This window comes from Pseudopodoces humilis, chromosome 23 (assembly GCF_049639895.1).
Source record: "Pseudopodoces humilis isolate 2021_Gansu_Grassland_sample_001 chromosome 23, ASM4963989v1, whole genome shotgun sequence".
Taxonomy (NCBI): Eukaryota; Metazoa; Chordata; class Aves; order Passeriformes; family Paridae; genus Pseudopodoces; species Pseudopodoces humilis.
The window spans coordinates 2402019-2422344 of record NC_142222.1 but is presented as its reverse complement, the minus strand read 5'-3'; the positions used below and the strand labels follow the sequence as shown (position 1 = coordinate 2422344).

The window sequence follows — 20326 nt, the reverse complement described above, 5'->3', positions numbered from 1 at the left end:
ACTGACAACAGCAGCACAACAACAGCACAAACCCCTCCCGGGATGCTCTCTCTCCTCTCCCATTTTCCAGCCAGTGAGCACTGCCCTTACGTGACTCTGAGTGCTCACAGCCTGCCTAGAACCAGGGGAGAGAGGCCTGGGCTAAGGCTGGAATGTTTTCTCCCAGCTGCCATCCAGCTCTGCTCTGGATACTGCAGATCCCACTGCTCAGTCCTCAGAAGGATCCGGGGCTCTGGAGCTGCCAGCACGTGTCTGGAGCCACCACTTGTGGTCAGTTCTCTGGCCAGTGTCCAAAAGGGTTCCCCATGTCCCTCCTACAGCCCCAGTGCCCAAAAAGGGCTCCCCATGTCCTTCCTACAGCCCCAGTGCCCAAAAAGGGCTCCCCATGTCCTTCCTACAGCCCCAGTGCCCAAAAAGGGCTCCCCATGTCCCTCCTACAGCCCCAGTGCCCAAAAAGGGCTCCCCATATCCCTCCTACAGCCCCAGTGCCCAAAAAGGGCTCCCCATGTCCTCCCTACAGCCCCAGTGCCCAAAAAGGGCTCCCCATGTTCTCCCTAGAGCCTCACTGCAGTTCTGAGACACCCTGTCACAGCTCTTCAGCAGCCTCACACCACCCAGAGCATCTTTCACCTGCCAGGGCCAGGAGCTGACCCACAGCTCCACCAGGATGATCTCGTGGGCACCTTCCACCCCCTTGTTTATGTACTTTAAACCCCTGGCGAAAGTGGAATTCCATTCCTGAGGGTTTATCACCATGCAGACACACACTTGCTATTTTCCCATATTGCCCAGAATCAGCTTTCTAAAGAAATACAGGTTTTATGTTCCCCTTTCCAACAGAGAAAGGATTTTTATGCATCCTCTGCAGCTGAGATTAGCACAAAATAACCTGGAGTGATGGAGTCATTCCTATTTTTCACCTGGAAAACACTGCTAGGTATTTCCCAGGCAGCATACACTGGGAATGGGTAAGGGACGTGCCACCCTTGCTGGCACAAGATTATTTTCACCTCTGCAAATGCCCTGTGGCATCAGAGAGCAAAGCACCAGCCCCGGCAGAATGCCTCATGCTCATAATCACTCACCAGCCTCATGTAAATCAGAAGCTCTATCAGGTTGATTATCTCTGCATGTAATGCTTTGAAAATACATAAATTCAGATTTCACTCTGAGCATAGGTGGCTTACAGTGCTTTCTTTGGGATCAGATAGACCTCACTGTAGCTAAACATTACAGTGGCTGCTGATTTCTTAATCCATTTTCAACATGAACGTTCCTCAGTTGTTAAGCCTGGTGTGAAAGAAGCCTTTCATGGATGAAAAATCCCCCCGGAGCAAAATATACAGCCCACGTTTTCAGGCTGTGCTGTGTGAGCTGGGCACAGGCTTACCTGCCACAAAACCTGCTCAGCCACAGGGGCTTGAGGCAGATTACAGAGCTCTGAATTTGTTCTGATATAAAACCTGCTCAGTTTTTCGTGTCTGCATTGACAAATGCCTCCCATGCCTCAGACTGAAACTAATAACTTACCACAAGAGATAACAGCCCGTGGCAAGCAGCAGGAGTGAGGCTGGAGAGAAAGGGCTGAGTGTCAGGGAGTGAGGCTTTCCCATGTCCCCAGCATGGTAAATAATCTCCAGTCTAATTCTGTGGATTGCAGCAAAGGCTTCAACTCCACAGTTTATTAATTAAGATATTTATCTTACTTATTTTACGCCTCAAATGTGCCTCCACTTCCTATAATCTCCATGGAGCTGCTCATCCCTGATATCAAGCAGCTATTGCAGTGCACAGAGTCAGGGCATGGACAGATAAATGGATTCATTTATTGATGGAATAATGTGAAATTTCTGCTTGTCTTTCAGGTGAGATCCTGGGAGCTGCACCCCATGTAGGGACAGGGACACTGCAGTGGCTGAGGGTGCCAGGGTGGGTGACCCAGCACAGCTCTGGCTCACAACCCCAAAAATGCCCCAGCCAAGGCTGCAGAAATCCTCACTCCACGTGGTTTTGAGGTTTGGAGGAAATCAAAGACAAAAGGAAACGCAGGCAGGCTCCGCTGGCGCACGGGAAGGCAAACAAACCCTGTGGCTTTTCTGACTTGTTTTTCTTAGGGAGCTTTAAGAAAGTTTTTGCAGTCACTGGGAACAAATTCCTAGAAATGAGAAGCTGTTATTATTCCTAACGTAATGCCTTCGTGGGACAGGCCCTGCAACAGCAGAGCTGTTCTCAGCCTGAGCTGATGGGAGCCTTCCCCCTCTCCTGGTGCAGCCCAGCTCTCCTCCACGTGCACCACAAAACCTGGAGCACAACATCTCTAGAGCAGATGATTAATTTGGAAGCCAAAGCAGAAGCTGCCTGAGGACAGGTTCAATCCCATTTAGGCAGACAGGTTGTCAGTGCCTGAACTGAGCAGCAAACCAGGTACTTTAAAATAGATTATTTCAGGCATTTTCCCATTAATGTGAGAGGGGCTGTGGTACATGGCCCGAGGGCACTGAGCAGGGCTCATCTGGAGCCACAGCATGGTGGGTATCACCCCAAACACCCAAACCAGAGTCCCCACTGTCTCACTAGGGAAACCTTGTGGGAAGACAAGCAGGCTGTTCATTGGAAAGGAGGAGGGGGTTAAAATCTTCCCTGTTAAAATGCAGCGCTAAAATCTCAGTTAAAAAATGACAAAGTCAGGAAAAGCAAACGTTTAAAGTTGCAAAACCAACACGGCACATCCTGTTTGTTTTACAGCCACATCGCACATCCTGCAGGTTTTATGGTTTACATTTTACAGCATAAACAGTCATATATTAAGCTGCAGAGTGAAGCGAGAGAAAAAGATGGTGTGAAGAAATGCCACGTGCAAAGCCAGCGGGTCAGGATGGCTGTGGCAGCGAAACGGTGCCAGGGGTGGCTTTGTGTCACTTTCCCTGAGTCAGCCCTGACGCAGTTGTTTCATTTCATTTCATTTCCGTGGTGCTTCCCCGCTTCAGGGGGAGCAGGGATGGGCTGTGATTAATAACAGCAGCATTAAACGGTGCCGGGGAGCCTTTGAAGCTCACACATGTCTCAGTGGGGTCAGTAGGGTGGGGAGGGGGTCAGGGCCCAGCACAGGGCTGGGTTATCAACGAGTCCCTGCCAGGGCCCAGCTTTTGGAGGCTCAAAATCCACAAAAAATGACAAACACTGGATTTACAAAATCTGGATTTTTAGCAGTGTTTTAAGCTGGTGGGGTCCTCCTGCCTCTTGAGTGAACTCCCTAAAGCTCCAGCTGATTTAGCTGTGCCAGAATCACTTTCTGGACAGCTTTGGGAGGCATTTGGACCCTGATTCCAAGTGAAAAGAAGCTCCATGCACAATCATTTTAAGCAAGACAGATACATCCTTTCCCACTCTGCACCCTTCTCACAGCCCCCCTTGCCCTGCAAACTGCTGCTGCTTAAAACACCATCAGGTTAAAACCCACATTTGATGACACAAATTAGATTTTCTTACCTGTGGTACAAGGAGGAGCTGATGGCACTAAACCTAGAAGGATTTTAAACTCTCTCTTCCCTTCCTCCCACCAAGGATGGTTTAGTTCTATGTGACTTTTCAGCTCAAACTGTGCAAACCAGACAGGTCTGTGTTTTTATATGCAGTACCTGAGCACTCACTCTCCTGACAGGCTGCAAGGGCCCTTGGTCTGAGTTATTAAATGCACTGGGGGAGATAACTGTGTGCTCCCCACTTCTGCTTTCCCAATACACATGAATCAAGATTTTCCAAATAAAATACTTCATCTTTTTTAGAGCTGCCAAAGCCAGCTTGGAAAATCAGAAGTTTATGCAAGCTGCTTCTGTGAGCTGCATGTACCACGTGCCGGGCTGAAAATCCCGCAGTGCTGCCTGGAAAGTTCCTGGGCACAAAAGAAAAACTTGGTGGCATCCAGCAGGACACAACTGAGCCAGTCATGGTTGTGTTTCCAGGAGCAGGGGAAGCACACAGACCCTCTCCCTTTGCATTAAATATCCCCCACTCAGCACAAAATAATGTTGTTCCTTATTATTCAATTAACTGTTATTAACTGTGACATCCCACCCAGCATCCCAGACACAAACTCAGCATTACAGGCCCACCTCCACCCAAACCCCTTGCAGAATGTCTCTCTTACGTGTCCAAAGGGATCCAGGTGGTTGTTGGTGAGTTTGAGCTTCTGGAAGGACACCAGTTGCCGCATCCAGTGGGCTCCCGTGGCCGGGGAGTCGGGGTGCACGTACAGCCGGCCTGGCATGGCTGGCTCGGCCTTCCCAGCCACCATCCTGGGAACAGAGGGGACAGATGGCATCACCCTGGCACAGCCTGGACATGGAAGAGCTTTTTGTCCTTGGACTCATCCCAGGAACCCTCCCGCCAGCGCTGGGGGGATGCACTGGGACATGGGAACTCGGGGAGGCTCCCGCTGCTCATGGGAGTTTTTGGGATCCTTGTTTCAGCATCACAGGCTGGTAGAGTAACCCCATCCCTGCTCCAACATGGAATTTCCTTGGGGCACTGTCTCCACATGGGGATTGTGGAGACATTGTTCAAGGAGGAAAGCTTGTCTGGGTTTTTGGAAGTGTTCAAAGACCCTTCTGCAAAGGGAGATGGCCCTGCACAGGAGAAAGAACCTGTGGGCAGTAGAAGTGGTGTGGCTGCACCCTTCACAGCCAGGCAGGGTTCCCACAGCCTGTCCCAGTGGGAAGGGGCTGCTTCCCACCCTGGAGCTGCTCCCAGCACCCTTCTGCAGCTCCCCTTGCCCCACACCACCATCAGCTCTGGGACACAAGGCCCAGCCATGAGACATCATTTAATGGCAACGCCCTCATTACTCCACATTGTTCTCCTCTTATAAAACCTCAATAAAAGCAATATTACCAAAAACAACAGAAACTTTCCAGCAGCAATAAAAGGAAAAGGGGAAACAGCTCTAGGGCTGGCAAAAACTAAATTAGACAGAGTTAAAACTATCCATCATCTCATGTTTAATGTCTGAAACACACAAAGTGGCCACCGTGGTGCAGAGACCCTCAGTCCACTCCTCTTACCCAGCGGCATTCTGGGACAAAAGCACACGGAAAAAGGATTTTTTATTTAAAACTAGAGCAGTCCTAATGTGCAAGTAAATAATTTCTGCTTTCTGGGATGTCACTGGGCCCGTTCTCTGTGAAATTTTCCATTGCTTTTCACCAGACACAGCCAGTGGAAGGGTTTGGGGAAACCACAGCGAATAGTGGCAGTGAGGGAGGCTGCCGGGCATTTTGCAGGGGCAAAATCAAAAGAGAAAACAACACGTTTCCTTTGTCAGACAGCAAAAATCCCAGCTGCCTCTCGGGTAAGTAACTTTGCTGGGAAAGGCACAGGGAAGGGAAGAATAGCAGAAGAGAATCAGGGCTCTGAGTAAACCACCCCACATTTTGCTTTATAGCTGCACTCCTAAAAGCAAAATATTACTATAGAAGAAAGGAATTTAAAACTTTTCTTGAGTCACATAGAGACCTAGTTTTGAGGGCCAAAATGGGCCATTAGATCATCCTGTCCAGCCTCTGGTACAAGGCAGGCTGTGGCTTTACCCTCCTACACTGGACAGATAACCTGTGCTTGCTTAAAGCATCTTCTGCAAAAAAACTCCCCAGTCTAGAACACTTTGGGGATGGACGAGTCACCACTCCCAGCAGGACTTTTTTCCAGCAGTTAACCACCCAGCCTGTTAATAATATTTCATTTTATATTTGTCTGGTTTAAACTTCCAGCCCTGGCTCTTGTGTCCATCATTGCTCCAGCAAAGAGAGCTCTGGGATGTCCTGTGGGAAGGTGTTTCTGTTGGTTTCTAAGTTTGCACAACAAATGGTTGATCCAATTGTAATTTTCTTATGGAAAACCAGGCAAACAGAAGTGTTGTCTTACCATTTGTTGTCACAGAATTTGTACCGGTGGTCGTCGGCTGGGACAATGTCGATCAACAAAATGTACTTGGTCTTGGGGTTCATTCCAGTCACTTTGACCTTGTAACTGGGAAACATCCTCCTTGGGGAAAGCAGAAGGTTACCACATTAGTGAGGGATGGAAGCACTGGAACTGATGGAAACCTGGAGCAGCAGCCCAAAAAGGAGATCTACCATCAGAGGGATTTATGCGAGGACATTATTGGTTCTTGTTCATACCTGAATTAAACTCTCCAGAGCGTGTGCCAGTGCAAAAGTGGGAACAAATTTTGATAAGGGTATAGGGAGAGGGGCAGTGGGCCAGAGAACAGTGGAAAACCAGTGGAAACTGAGCACAGGCTTTGTCATTCACACAATCCCAATATCCACCAGGTCCCACCACTACCCGTGTTCCCTCCAACAAACTGAGAACTGAGGATCAGCAAAGCCTGGGGGAGACAAAGGGTTAAACCCTGTGGTGGTGCAGACAGGCTCCTCTGGCCTTCCTGGATTTCCCAAATTCACAGCACACCCATTAAACATTGCTGGAGCATGGCAGAGCATGGCAGCCTGTCCCACTGGCTTCAGCCGACACCAAACCAGAGCATCCCATTAACCAGTGCATCACTGGAGAACATTTACATGCCTTACAGACCTAAAGAGTCTTTGTGATATTAAAGAACACCTTTTTATAAAGCTATGTGGCTGTGAAAACAGCAGATTCCATCACAGTCCAGCCTTGCAATCCAAAGGAGAGGGCCCTAATGGATACTGACATTGCCATGGGCTTCCCAATCCCTCGAGGCTGCGTCAGCAGCCAGGATTTGCAGGATTAGGCACTTCACATCCTCAGAGTAACTTTTTTCTTGGCTCCATCTTCCCCACCTCCTCCTCATCCAGTAAAAACACCCAAGTCAATAGAGCAAACTGGCTCACCACAGCCCTCCAGCCAGGACACAAAGTTCTCCTTCCCGTCGGCACAAGGGGATGGAGGATGAGAATTGCCACATCCTGGACTCATTCTAATTACGTGAATTAAGATGGGCCCAAATCCTGATGTCCTTTCTCCATCAAACATCAAGGCCACTTTGTGCCCCACTTTATCCCTCTTTTCCTGAGCTGGTCCAAGTCTGCAGCACCATTTTGTCGCTGCTTGGGGAGAAGGCAACAAAATGGGCCCTGTTCAAAATCATTTCAATTGACTCTTTTAACCGCCCTGCATAAATTCCAGATGTTTACCATGTAATTAGCCCAGAATAAAAAGGGGTGGTTTACCAATGTCCCTCTTTGATTTTCATTCATAAACTCTGCACTCCTCTTAACCTTGTCCTCCTACAGGTAAGCACCTGGGTAAATACAGTAGGACATTTCAATTTGTGAATACACAGCCCAATTCACACATTGAAAAAAATTGTATAAGGAATCCAATCTGAATGCCAAGATTTTTTTTTTTTAAATTAGGTCTTAAAATGGCATTTAAAAATGAAACAAAAATAAAAAAATAAAAAAAGGAGAAAATTATTAAAAACCCAAAATGAGATGGACACGATTTGACAGTTTGTCATACCTACATTGGGGGTTTTTATAACATTGAGCTTCTGAATTTCTTTTTCCTTCAATCATTTCATTTACTGTAGAACATCCAAGCTGCTAAAGTAGCTGAACTGATATATTGTAAATGTTAAGTGCTTTTTTAATGGCATTTAAAATTAAGCTTCAGCATATGGAGTTCATATAGCATGGACATGCCTGAGTTTATAATGTTCTTTAGTATAGCCCTCTAAAATAAATACAAAGAGCCAAAGTACTACTATAACATATACAGCTGAAATTCTTTAAGGATAACAAATGGGGACTCACATCTGATTGAAGGTGTTGCTTAACTTGCAAACCACTCACTATCTCGCAGTGGTAGCATTGTACTCAGCAGTCCACAGACCCAGCTACAACCAAGTTTGCCAACTCTCCACATTCTTTTCCAGGAAAACACAGGGTAGATTTTAGTAATTTGGCTGTGCATAGACATTTCATCATTATTATTAGCTGCTGCATTTTGGCCTTAAAGAAAAAATATGCAACTAATGTGCTGTCCAGGGACTTGTCAGTTTAATTTTCTTAATGAAAACATATTTCTCAACCCCTTGGCAGAGGCTCGTTTAGTAAATATCTCTTTGCAATATGATACAAACATGGGTTGTGCATTTCTGGTGGGAAGGCATGACAAACCCAAGAGCTGGGGCCAAGGAAATGCAGTCATAGAGCTTGAATTAAAAAGAAAAAAAAAAAGCAAGAGACAGCACCTAATATCATATCCTGGCCCTTATTAACTGTCCCATTTGAAAGAAGGGAGCAGAAAACCATGGTGGAGCTGCACCAGCCCTGCCAGGGAGCGAGGCTGTGCCTACAGTGGCTCTACAGAGCTCCCTGTCAGCCCTGGGAAGGGGCCAAAAACCTGCCTGCTTCCCCAAATTTACTCCAGGTCAATGGAGCTACTCACAGGCACGAGGAGCTGCAGCTCAGCAGAAGCTTTGCACAAGCAGCCCCTCTGGCAGCCCTGTGCAGGCAGGAGCTCCGGGCGGATGGGCGGCTCCGCCGAGGATGCTCCGCTCCGGCCAGCTCCTGGACAATAGGTTGCTTCATCATCCATTGCTCGGGGACCAGCAGAGGCACAAGAATCACCCAGTGCTGCAATAAAACTTGCCAACGTCTTGCCAAGCTCTGGGAAAGCTCAGCCTGGCTTTGGTGGGAGGTCTGAAGCAAGAGCTGGGCAGATCCCTGTTTTATCCACCCTCCTTCCTGCATGGCTCCAAACTGAGGGAGAGCATTGCTGTGCAGAAACTGGGAACAAAAACTGGGAATCTGGGGCTTCCTAGGGAATGTGTGCAAGCAGGTGACATCTGATCCTCAGGGCACCTCCTGTGCCAAGGGCAGCTGCAGCCCTGCCTGGGCAAACGGGGCAGCTCGGTGAGGTTCAGTGATGGGCACAAGAGCAGCACAGCAACACCCAACTCTCAGGTGAGGTTTGAGCCACCAATACTCAGGAGATTAGTTGCAGCAATTCCTGGCCTCAACATATTTTGTTCAGACCCAAAATCTGTTTGGACACAGTGTCCATGCAGCGAATGCCCTGAATGTGCCAGTGACAACACCCCCAGGGGTGGGGATGTCCAGCACTGGACCAATTTCCTTCCAATTTATACTCCTCTTCTTGAAAGCCACACCAGGTGTGTCCAACCCAGCAGCACAGTTCAGGTGGAGGCAGTAGGGCCCACCAGCAGCCCCACAGCTTCCCTGCCCACCCAGGGACTGGCCACGAGCCCTGGGAGCACCTGTGTGATGCACAAGGGACTGAGCACAAGCAGCCAGGCACCAGCCCCACCAGCCTCTTCTGCAAAACACCAAAATTGACAGGACTCCAGTTTTAGTCACAGTCAAACCCATTTCTCCCTCCCTCCAGCTCCAGCCAGAGCAGAAGGGACCATCCAGGCTCCTCAACCCTATCCTGAGGGTCTCATGTGCCCCTCAAAGCTCTCTGCTAGGTTTAGTGGCTCTGACAGACACGTTCCTGTCCCACCCCTGCATTGGCAGGAACAAAGTGCTGCTGTGCCGTGGCAGCAGCTCTCACAGAGCAAAACTTCAATCAGTCTTTATGTTCACAAAAGAAAGGCACCCTCAAATAAAGTGATCATGAGGAAAAGGCTACTGTGCCTCTTGTGTGATCAGGACATCCCTTATGGCATTAAAATCCCACAGTCACTGGGTGATACCCTGGGGAGGGCAGAGCTGGCTCTGGGGACCGTGGGCAGTGGGAGCAGGGTTGGCATCACCAGGGTTTGGCACCTCACTGCCACAGCCCCAGCTAAACCCTTCCCTGCAGATGAAATGTAGCAAAACCAGTAAAAGCCAGGAAAATAAACAAGCAGAACAATTCCACAGGCCTCCCAAGCTTCAAAGATGATGTGCTAGTGAATTATTTGTTCTGATAAAGAAGCAGTCACTGCTTAGCTAAGTTTATGCTAGGCACATTTTATCTCTACATGATATTCACAAATTGTTTTAAAATGAACTGTTAGAATAAGCATCTCTTGTTTATTTATTTATACTACTACTATCCAATCCCCTTAACTGTGGAGCAGTTGCTGACATGGAGCCAAAGCTTCTATTATGTTCAAACAAAGTTTAATTGATGTGTAATTGGCTGGTTGGATTTGGAAGTGAGCGATAAGAGGAAAGCTTTGCTTTCTTTTGGGGAAGCAGTTCCCAGCCTTTCAGGCTCTCCAGGCTTGGTCTCTTTGTGGGCATCTCTCATGTGTTTTAATCCCCAGATGAGCAGGTCTGGTTGATCCTGGAGAATGGGTGGCTGCAAAGCTCCCATGTCCAACAAAATCTTAGTTTTTGGGTGGGGGACAGCAAACCAGGAAAGTGGAGAGACTCAGAGCTGATTGAGGAACTCAAATACTCATCTGAGCAATGACTCTGCTGTGCCACACTGCACATCAGCAACAAACCCTCACTACCCTCCTGCTCACCTGAATTCAATCTGACCTGCACTTAGATGCCAACACCGTCCCTGACATCCCTATGGATGCATTAGCTGGGAAGGGATAGCTCTGACCAGCACAAGCAGGGAATTCAAAAAGTATTTCCATAGAGAAAACTCCACGGAACCAGGCCACGTGAGCAACTCAAGCCATGTCCTCACCAAAGGCTGTCAGTGCTCTCTGAAGCCCATGGATTTACGTGGCTTGGTGTTCACTGCACATCCCTGAGGTGTGGATGGTCCTTCAGATATTACTGAGTGCTTCCTTCCGTCCTTTCAAGGGGATGAAAAACATCCCCAAGCACTTCAGCAGCTCAGCAGCTGAAATTCTATTTTTTAAGACAATAAGACAAAGACTTCCAAAGACAGACGGAGATTTTACAATCCTTGCTTTTGGGATGGTCAAGTAAAGCAGTGACTGGATTTTCGGAAGGTCCTGTGCTGTGCTGCCTGGGAAGGTGCTGCCTGCAGCAGATCAGGCTGTGAAAGGATCAGAAAACAACTGCTCACTCAACATCTTGGCTAAGAAGCCATGTCATGGCTGAGCAACCACCTCCTCAGAACCTGCTGGGTGTGCTGAGATGTCTCCAGTGATGCCTTCAGAACACCAAGGCAGGTGACACACCTGCATCCCTGATAACGACCAATGTGGCCCCAAATTTTTCTTGAGAACTGGCCACTGCTGCTTGAGGATGCTTCTCCTTGTCTTTATTGTTAGAAGGGAAAAGAATGGTGTGCACAGGCTTCAAGAACTATGTCTCCATTCTGATGACCTTTCTTAGGTTTTTCCTATTTTCCCTTCTTTTGACAAGTATTTCTTCCACTGAGTTAACGCATCTTTAAAAATAATATTCTCCAGGGCAGATTAAAACAAATTTGGGGATGTCAGCTGTTTCTTTTAGCCTCTTAAATGGCATTTCCTTTTTGATAGATTCTTGCTTTCAGAAAATACTTTAAAGAGATCAAAGAGTTTTTCAACAGGGTCCCATTTTCCCAGTGTATCCTAACCCTGAGTCCCTTATTTCTCTTATCACCCACGCCACTCCGTTATGACGCTCTGTATACAAAGTAAGAGCAGTTAACTTTGAAGTGCTGGATTAGCCCATGCCAGATCCTTGCCTCAGAATAACAAACAATACAGGTTCAACAGGAGTTCTCATCAGTAGTTCATTTTTCAGCCCCAAATTCACTGTCACTAACACAAGCAACATTGAACTCTCAGTCTATGGGCAGATAGGAGAGATTTATCTGGTGGCAGGACCATGACCTAGTGATGAGAAGGTCAGACAGTTAAGGGATTTTTATATTTTGGAATGGCGAGGTTGTATTTTTTCCTTCTGGCTAGCACATCTAATTTTTAAATAAAACATTGTTTCTCACATAGTTGAGAACTTGGTTAGCTGGATGGCTGCTTTCATGGTCTAGAAACATTTCCTTTCTTTGCCCCATGGTGACTTGAGGCACAGGCAGGCTCCTGACCATGAGCTGCTTCTCTGGGCTTTCATTTTGCTGCAGCTGAAGTTGAGCAGAGAAGGTCCCAATGTGCAGGAGCATGGGAGAGGTGGTGCCAGCAGCACCAGCAGCACCAGCAGCACCAGCAGCACCAGCAGCACCAGCAGCACAGCACAAAGGTGCCTCAGAGAGAACCTGGGTGAGAGCACGGTCACCAACAGCATTTCAGGGTAGGTTTGTACTGTCACCAACAGCATTTCAGGGTAGGTTTGTACTGTCACCAACAGCATTTCAGGGTAGGTTTGTACTGTCACCAACAGCATTTCAGGGCAGGTTTGTACTGTCACCAACAGCATTTCAGGGCAGGTTTGCTCCCTCTCCAGCCCAGCTCCCCGCGCAGTGGGCTGAGGGAGGAGCCGAGGCAGTCTTGGCACTGATGGAGCCACAGCCCCGGTGTCCAGGAGCCTTTGAGACAGAGCCCCAGCAGTGGTTGGAGCCTTCCCCAGCTGATCAGGGCTTGAGCAAAACCTCCCCTCACCCTGCCACAGCACCAGCACAAGGACAAACAGGGAAAGCTTTGGGAACACCTTTAACTGTGAGCATCCCATGTTTTTAAAAAGCAGGGATGGCTGCTTGAAGAGAGAAGTGCATTAGGAACCAAACTGCCATCCCTGCCCTCCTCGGCGTGCACAAGCTCTGTCTCCCTTGCCAAAGCTGTTGACAGCTTTAGCAGCAGAGCAAAGAGCCATTGAAGTTCACTCCTGCTTTTTCTATAAAAGCAGGAGTTTGCCTGAACAGGATAATTCCAGGACCCCGAATTTAGGAGCAAGCAGATGAAACATTCCTCAAATATCTATTTTATTTCTATGTTTTAAATTGACGGCTCACATTCCTTCGTTGATCTCGGATATTAAAGGTTTGCTTTTGGATCAAAAACCATCAACAGAAATTCTTGTAACTGCCTCAAAAGATTCTGGACAAATATTTCCCTTTAATTGTAATGAGAACTGGGCATCCATATGCCCTACAGAGCCATGGAAAATTTAACTTTTAAGGGATTATTCACACAGGAAAGCTGCACCAGCTTAGCCAAAGCATTTATACTTCTTCAGACCTTGATGTCCTAAAAACTAGTTTTATTTTGGTTTACTAAAGTTGATTAGGAACAGATTTTTTTTTTTAAACTTAAATAAGCCACTTTTAAAATGAAACTTGAACATCTAAAGTGGATTTGCATCTTTTCCGCACATGCAAGATGTTTTATTGATTCTACTTTTTTCCTCTGCAGCATTTTCCTACATATGTTTCTTAAAACCTGCTGCCATAGAGACCAAAGCTGGCTTTGTACCTGTGTACATCCTGCACTCCAGCCAAAACTCAAATTCAGTATCTCAAACCTCCTGTTATGTCTCAGGGACGGTTCTGCTACCACAGAGAAATGACACATTATTTTCTCTTCAGGAACTGCTCACAAAAATGTGGCCAGACATCCTGTGAACTGGCATTTTTTACTGATGAAACAAAAGTTTTATCAAATTGTTTGTCCTTGGCAATACCTTGATAGAAATTGCAAAAACTGGCACCTTGGAAAAAAACCTAGGGAACAGCTAAATAAATAATCTAACAGAAAGAAGAAATTCTGAGCCAGGAAGGCTGTAAAGCAAAGATTAACTTCCAGCAGAAATAAAGTCCAAAAGATGAGATTTCACAAAGAATTGTTTGCCACGAGCTACAAAAAAAAAATAAAATCTGCAATTGTTCAGTTAAATAATAGCGCACAAAAGCGAGAGGATGAAATCGGAAAGCCAGATTTATAATGATGTCCCTCATTTGCTTTCTGCTTTCCCCACCCCTCGAACAATTTCACAAAAGTGTGGAATTCCTAATATCCCGGGGGAAAGGTGTGCACCCTGCCACGACAGAACGATGTCCCCACAGCAGGGCGGCCAGAGGGGAAGAATCCAGACGTGCAGCTGCATCTGCATCCTCTCACACACCCTGTGCCTTTATTAGCATCTAGATTGATTTGATTAATTTGATTTAACAGTATCTCATCGACTGGAACTTTTCGGTGCTGGAGGTTTTTAGGGTGTTTTTTGGTTAAGTGTTTTTTTTTTGGAGGTGAGGGATTTTTTGGTTGGTTGGTTTGGTTTTGGAGGGGTTTTTGTTTGTTTTAACACACATACACACACACACACACACACACACACACACACAGACACACTGGAGGATTTGTGAACAATTATTTCCAAAACCAGGCACTCCGAGCTCGCTGTGGGCGCTGGATTCGTTCCCCCATCCCTGGAAAGCAACGCTGGGAGCAGGGATGGGAAGCGGGATGCTGGAGCGGGGAGCGGGAGCGGCCGCCCCGCCGGGGCTCGGCGAAGAGAGGCTGCTCAAACAACGGGATTCCCTCTGCCACCCGAAAAACCTGTCCTGCAAAACGCCCCTCGAGATGGGCACTGCCTGAAGGGATCACCCGTGGGCGCTTTTCCTCTCGTTCCCCTCCAGTTCGGGCAGCCGTGGGTACCCAGCGCTCCGGGCAGTGCCGGGGATGGGGCAGTCTCTGCACCGCAGACATTCAGCCTTTTAAAACCATCACCAGATAATCCTCCGGAGGAGAAATCCGTAATTACAGCAAACCTCAAAGAGGAGGAAGGAGAGGAAGGCTCTGAGTGATGGAGCCGGCGCCCATCCACGGGCGCTCTGAGGGATCCGAGCACTTTTCTCCAAAGTTCAGGGAACTTTGCTAACATCAACTTTTTATCTTTTGATGATCCTTTTAATATAAAATAATCTCTTTTTTTTCCCCTCCCACAATGAAGCAGTCAGACATTAAAAAGATAGCAAGTGCATTTTAAAGATGTTTCCACTTTATAAATCAAACTTTCTTGGCAACAACATGATTTCTATTTCAATGCTGAGCTTGCTGTGTTCTCCTAATATCTCCTACAGATCAGTCCTAAGAGGGAGTAATAATCCCCTAAAGTAATTCTCAGCCTTAAATTCTCGATAATTTATAGTTGGCTCGTTCTGTGGAGCTCTACAAAGAACGAAACAAATCACTCCCCCTCTCCCCCCTCAACTAAGTTATCAATATTTGCTTTGTTTATACAAAAAAGCTATTTTACACCATTGCCATGGAATTAACGCTTCCGCTGAGCTTTACATTTCCTCTCCATTGAGTGAACTTGTGATTAGAGTCACTCTTTTTTTTGTTGTTGTTGTTGTTTGAAATTTAAAAATCAGGCTTCCATTTCTTTTCGTTTGTGCCCCTTGAGGTCAGACAGACCTACATTTAAGTGATTTCAACTAACGGCATTCAGGGGCATCTCTGTGCCTGCTGGGAGGGGGATTAGAGTCCTGATTAGTGCCTGCAATTAGCCGCTTTCCCTCTTTCCACTCCCCCCCAATGCTAAATGCAAGTGCACAGAAATCTCCATTAACCATCGTTTGTTGTTTTTTTTTTTTTTAATTGGGTCAAGAGGAGGTTTATTATTGTGACTATTTAAATAGCTTGGGTAAAATTAAATCTGCATGAAGCAATAATTTGCATTTTGTCCTTTGCATGGGGATTAGCAGCAGATTGAGGCTCGTGGGCTGCCCTGCCCTCAGCACGGCCACGCGTGGCATCGCTAAGAACCGAGACACGAGGCACCACGGCATCTAAGCGATTCCATTGTTCTCATGTTCATTATTTTGTGTATTTTTGCTGTGGGTGCTGCGGCAGAGCCCAGCCCGGAGCGGGGGGACCGAGCCGGCTCCCGGCACCGGCGGCGCGGGGGCTCCGGGGCTGCGCCTCGCTGCTAAAAACACCGATAAAAGCCCTCGTCCTGTATTTTGACACCATTTGCAGCCGAATCCAGTGGAAAAAAATATAAAAAAAAAGTTCTTTTGTTCCTCGTTGTTCATCGGCATTTCAGCCGCTTCTCTCATTATTTTTTTAAATTCGAAAGTGTTTAAAATTTTTTTTTTAATTCTTTTAGCTCGATGGCACTGCACTGAATTTCACAAATGGAGAATTTGGCTCGTGTAGCTTAAAAAACCCCAATTTTTTATACATCTTGTGGTCTACCCCCCATCCCACCTCCTGAAAGGTGCACTGGCAGCTCCACCGGACAAGGAATGTGGGACTGAGCCCTGTCCATATGGAGCTGTTTAAACAAGCCACGTTAAGACTTCCAGAGAGATAACATGCACGTTTGGGATGCTTAGGGTCTCGAATTTGGTACAGATATTACACATCTCCACACAGACACACTCAGATACTATAAATTAAGGGTGAAATATCTGAGGTCTTGATCCCCTCATCTGAGCTGACTTAGGGAGCAGATCCACCCAAATGAACCCAGCTCTTCCTTTCACAGAACGAGCCCTGAGATTTTACACACAAAAATAAGGTGTGAAAAGGACAGAGTTACCTGCACCATCACTCCATAAAACAGACACAGAGCAAATAAATGGAAGATTCCCGGGACCTACACCCCATCTCCAGGGGGAATAAAGGGAATATCTTGCCTATTAGAGTCCAACTTCCCTACACCGAGCAGCTGCTGCACAGAGCAGCACTGCCCAGACAGAACACGGAGGGAAAGCAGAGGGAAAGCGCTCATCAGTCCCAAAAATCCAGTGCCGAGGGTTGGCTTCTGGGTCTCACAGCGTGAGCAGCAAACGGGAGAAAAGTCACACACACACTTCATGAGCATCCCCGGTTGCTCTGAACGAAGGGTCAGAGACTACAGAGAAATAAAAACTGCATGGGAATTATTTGTGGTTTTTTTTCTCTATTTTCTGCCCGTTCTTTGAGTGTCTGGCTGCACAGCTCGCTAGCACGGTGTAAAACAAGCAACCACAGGGCACGGCAGAACCACTCAGCTGTCCTGGAATTAAATGTTAATGGCTCAGTTTTTCTTTCCCAGCAGCAGCGAGGCAAGCCCGCTGCCGCAGAAGCCAAGGGCAGATACTTCGGTGCCCACAGTGACACCCTAATTTTCTTGGGAATTATCTGATTCCTGAGCCGGTGATGGTTTGAGGTTTAATTCTGATTCTTAATTTTCTGACATTAATTCTGCCATCTTCCACCAGAGCAGCCCGGGCAGGACAGGAGCCCTGAGCAGATGCAGGGCTGAGTTCTCTGGGCAACTGAAGCCTCTGTGAGGCTCTGGTCTCCCTCTCTGGCTGTGAGTGGGCTGTGATTTGATAAAAAGAATTATTTGTTTCCAAGGGAAAACAGTTTTGGTTTTTTTTACCCGTTTCTCTTTCAGTTTTGAGATTAAAAGAACCTTCGTACAGCTAAAACTTCGGTGCAGAGTATCTCAGCACAGGTCTTAGTGCACAGCACAGAAAAGGGAAGAGGGTTTGCTTTGTGGGAAAAAAAATAAAACCACAATTACGCTGATTTCCTAATTTTAAAAAAAATTTAAAATCATTACCAGTGAGAATCAGGATTAAATGTTCCAAACAACTCCACAACATTTTCTTACATCTACATTCCAACTGCCACACTCAAACACATGTACAGTGTACACTAAGAAAATGATCTTACTGAAATTTGCAATCACAATAATACTTTTAAATACCACTAACTGGCAGCTCTGCAAAACCCAGTGTTAGCAAACAGGACATTTCATAGAGATCAGAAGCAATACATGTTTGCAGGGAATTTTCACTAACCTGCCTGCTTTGGTTATTATCATTTCCGTGCCAGCTTCATGAAATTTCTTCCATAGCTCCTTCTCATGGAGATAGACTTTGATATTTTCTATTGTCTGTAAAAAAATTAAGATAATAAGAACAGTAAGAAACGATGGAGAAAACCTGCGAGAAGGGCTGGGAAGGGCCGTGGAAGGGCGGGGGTTGGGGACACTCAGGGCCCGCGTTGCAGCCGAGGCTCCGGGCGAAGCCACCAGCCTGTGCGGGAGGAGGATGGAGTCTCAAAAATTCCGCTGCCCTTTGCCAAAAATAAGAGAAACAAACGGAGGCCGGTTTTAATTGCAGACTTTCACAACCAGGCAGGACACAGCAGCTAAATGGAATTTTTTTCTTTATTTTTTTTTTTTCCTAGTGGGGGGAAAAAGTCTCTTAGGGTAGACTCTCCCTAAGCCTCCTAAAAACCGGGGCCAGGAGCAGCCGCGGGCACAACGGATCCGCGTCCCGGGCAGAGTTTTGTGCGTTCCGCGGGATGCCGGGGACATCGGCGAGGTGCGGCCGTGCGCGGGGCGAAGGCACAGAAACCGCGTTTTATTTAGGGATGGAAAAACCCCAGTGAATTCCCTGCCGGGCCGCAGCCCCGGGAGGAGTCGGGCCCTGCCGGCCGCGGCTTTTGGTGCTTGGATTCGCCCTTTACCGACCTGCGCACCGATGGTGGGCCCGGGACGGCCTGCTACGGACGGGAAAAATAAAATGATAACATAAAAAAATAAAAGCGAAGAAAAGCGACGAAAAATGAGTTTTCCTCGCAATCCCTCCCCGTGTCGTGGCCGGGGGAGATGCGCTGGGCCGGGCTGGTGGCAGGGTCAGGGCGCAGAGGGCAGGATGAAGGGCCGGACGGAGCGTACCTGCTCGGGGTCGGGGAGCTGCGGGCTGCTGAGCGGCGTGCTGCTCCCCCCGGCTACGCCGAGGACGGGGGAGCCGGCGGAGGTGTCCGCATGGCCGGGCGCGGGGGCTGTTGGAAACCCTTCCTCGGTTTCAGACAGGCTTTTCTCCTGGAGCATTTCCTTGGGGAAGAGAGGCGCAACGTTAGCTCGCGGCTCCGGGAGCCACGTCCAACCCCTGCCCCTCGCCCATCCCCGGGCACGGCCACCTGCGAGGTCAGGCCCTCCCGGGCCGGCCCGTGCTCGTTCCTAGGGCGGCGGCACTCGGCCACACTGGGATGTGACACCGCCGGCCCCGGGGGAAGCCGCAGTGCCCCAGCCCCTGCGGGAGAGCCTCCCACGCGTGAGGCCGGGTCAGCTCATGTCTGATGTGGCCGCAGCCCCCCAGCCCCGATTCTTTCTCCCCTCCGGTACCCGTCGGGAAGGGCAGCCCGGCCCGGTCGGTCTCTCTGCCCCGTCCCGTCGGGGTTGCGGGGGCTCCGCGACGAAGCACTGCGGCGGAGCCGGGCGGTGTAAACAGGGGGAGTGCTGGGCTCCGAGATAAAAGGGCCCCTCTTAAACTTGGACGGAGACTGGGAAAAGCCAATAAAGATAAGGCCTGACAGCTCCGCCGGGGCTGCCGCGCATCAACGCCGACTTTTACAGCGCGAAGGGACGCGGCCGCCCGCCCCGCTTGACGGACGGACAGACAGACGGACGGGCAGCGGCGGCGAGGAGGGGGAGCAGCTCCGAGGAGGCTGCGGGGTGCCGGTCCCAAGGACCGAAGGCGGTGCTGGCCGCGGACCTGAGGCCCCGGAGGGAACGCTCCTGTCCCCGGCCCGCAGCCCCGGTCCCTGCCCCGAGCAGCCAAGGCCGAGCCGCTCTTCGGGACAGCGGCTGTGCAGGGAGAGAGAGGCTGGGACCCCAAAGTGCAGCTCCAGCAGAGCTCCAGGGAGAGCGGGACTGGAATTCCCAGCTCCATTCGCACCAGAATTCCCGGAGAGCTCTCGCCGAGGAGCCGGACAGCGAGCCCGGCTGTGTGCGGCGGATACACACACACCCCAGTGACCAGTCCCCGGGGCAGGGAGCACCGAGCGGCGAGCACGGTACGGGGCTCAATGCCCCGAGAGCTCCACCGGTCCCTCCGCTTGGCTCGGAGTGTCGGGACGGGGCGGCCCCAGCCCGGCCGAGGCGCGGATGTTTCCCGGCGTCCAACCGCAGAGCGGAGCCGGGTGACCGGGAGGGCACAGGTGGGAGGTGTCCGCGGCGAAGCCCGAGGGCGAGGCTCCAGCCCCGGACTGGGATCGGTGCTCCCGGCACGGAGCAGGTTGGCTGGCGGGGAGCAGCAGGGAGCAGCGGGGCAGGCTGGCGGCGGTGTCCCGCCCCAGGCCGGGGCTCGGCGGGCTGCAGGGAACCCCGCACCTTTGGACCCCCCGCTCCCTCCCGTCCTTCCCCCCGCACCCCGAGAACTCACACGGCCGGCCGAGGGGCAGGAGGCGCAGCGGGGGGCTCCGGGCTTGGCCTGGGGGCGGGTGCGGCATGAAGGGCATCCGCGGGGCGCTCAGGCCGGGAGCGGCTCCGCGGCCCCCGATGGCAGCGGCGTGCGGAGCATCCCCCGCTGCGCGGATTCACTTTCCCTTGATCTCGGCGGAAAATGTTCCATAAAGATCCAGTTTGGGGCCTTTCGACTCCCTCCCTCTTTGTCTCCCCCCCCCCTCCCTTTTCCTTCCCCTCCTGTTGCTGACGTTGCCGCTGTCAATCACATCTCCTTACACCGACTCTGGCCCGCTCCGCCCGGCCCGGCCCGCCCGGCCCGGCCCGGCCCC

At 49.6% G+C, this 20326-nt stretch overlaps 1 protein-coding gene across 1 annotated transcript in view; it reads right to left on the bottom strand.

The window, feature by feature from the left end:
• The window catches only part of TBX4 (T-box transcription factor 4), a 34954-nt gene extending 14897 nt beyond the window's left edge, over positions 1–20057 (bottom strand). Inside the window, exons 1-5 of the mRNA XM_005525698.3 lie at positions 19975–20057; positions 18486–18644; positions 17602–17696; positions 5920–6039; positions 4148–4295 (exon numbers count right to left, since the gene is read on the bottom strand). Coding sequence (XP_005525755.1) covers positions 4148–4295; positions 5920–6039; positions 17602–17696; positions 18486–18641 — 519 coding nt within the window. The 5' untranslated portion in view covers positions 18642–18644; positions 19975–20057. The remainder of the gene's footprint in view (positions 1–4147; positions 4296–5919; positions 6040–17601; positions 17697–18485; positions 18645–19974) is intronic.
• Between the last annotated feature and the right edge of the window lie 269 nt (positions 20058–20326).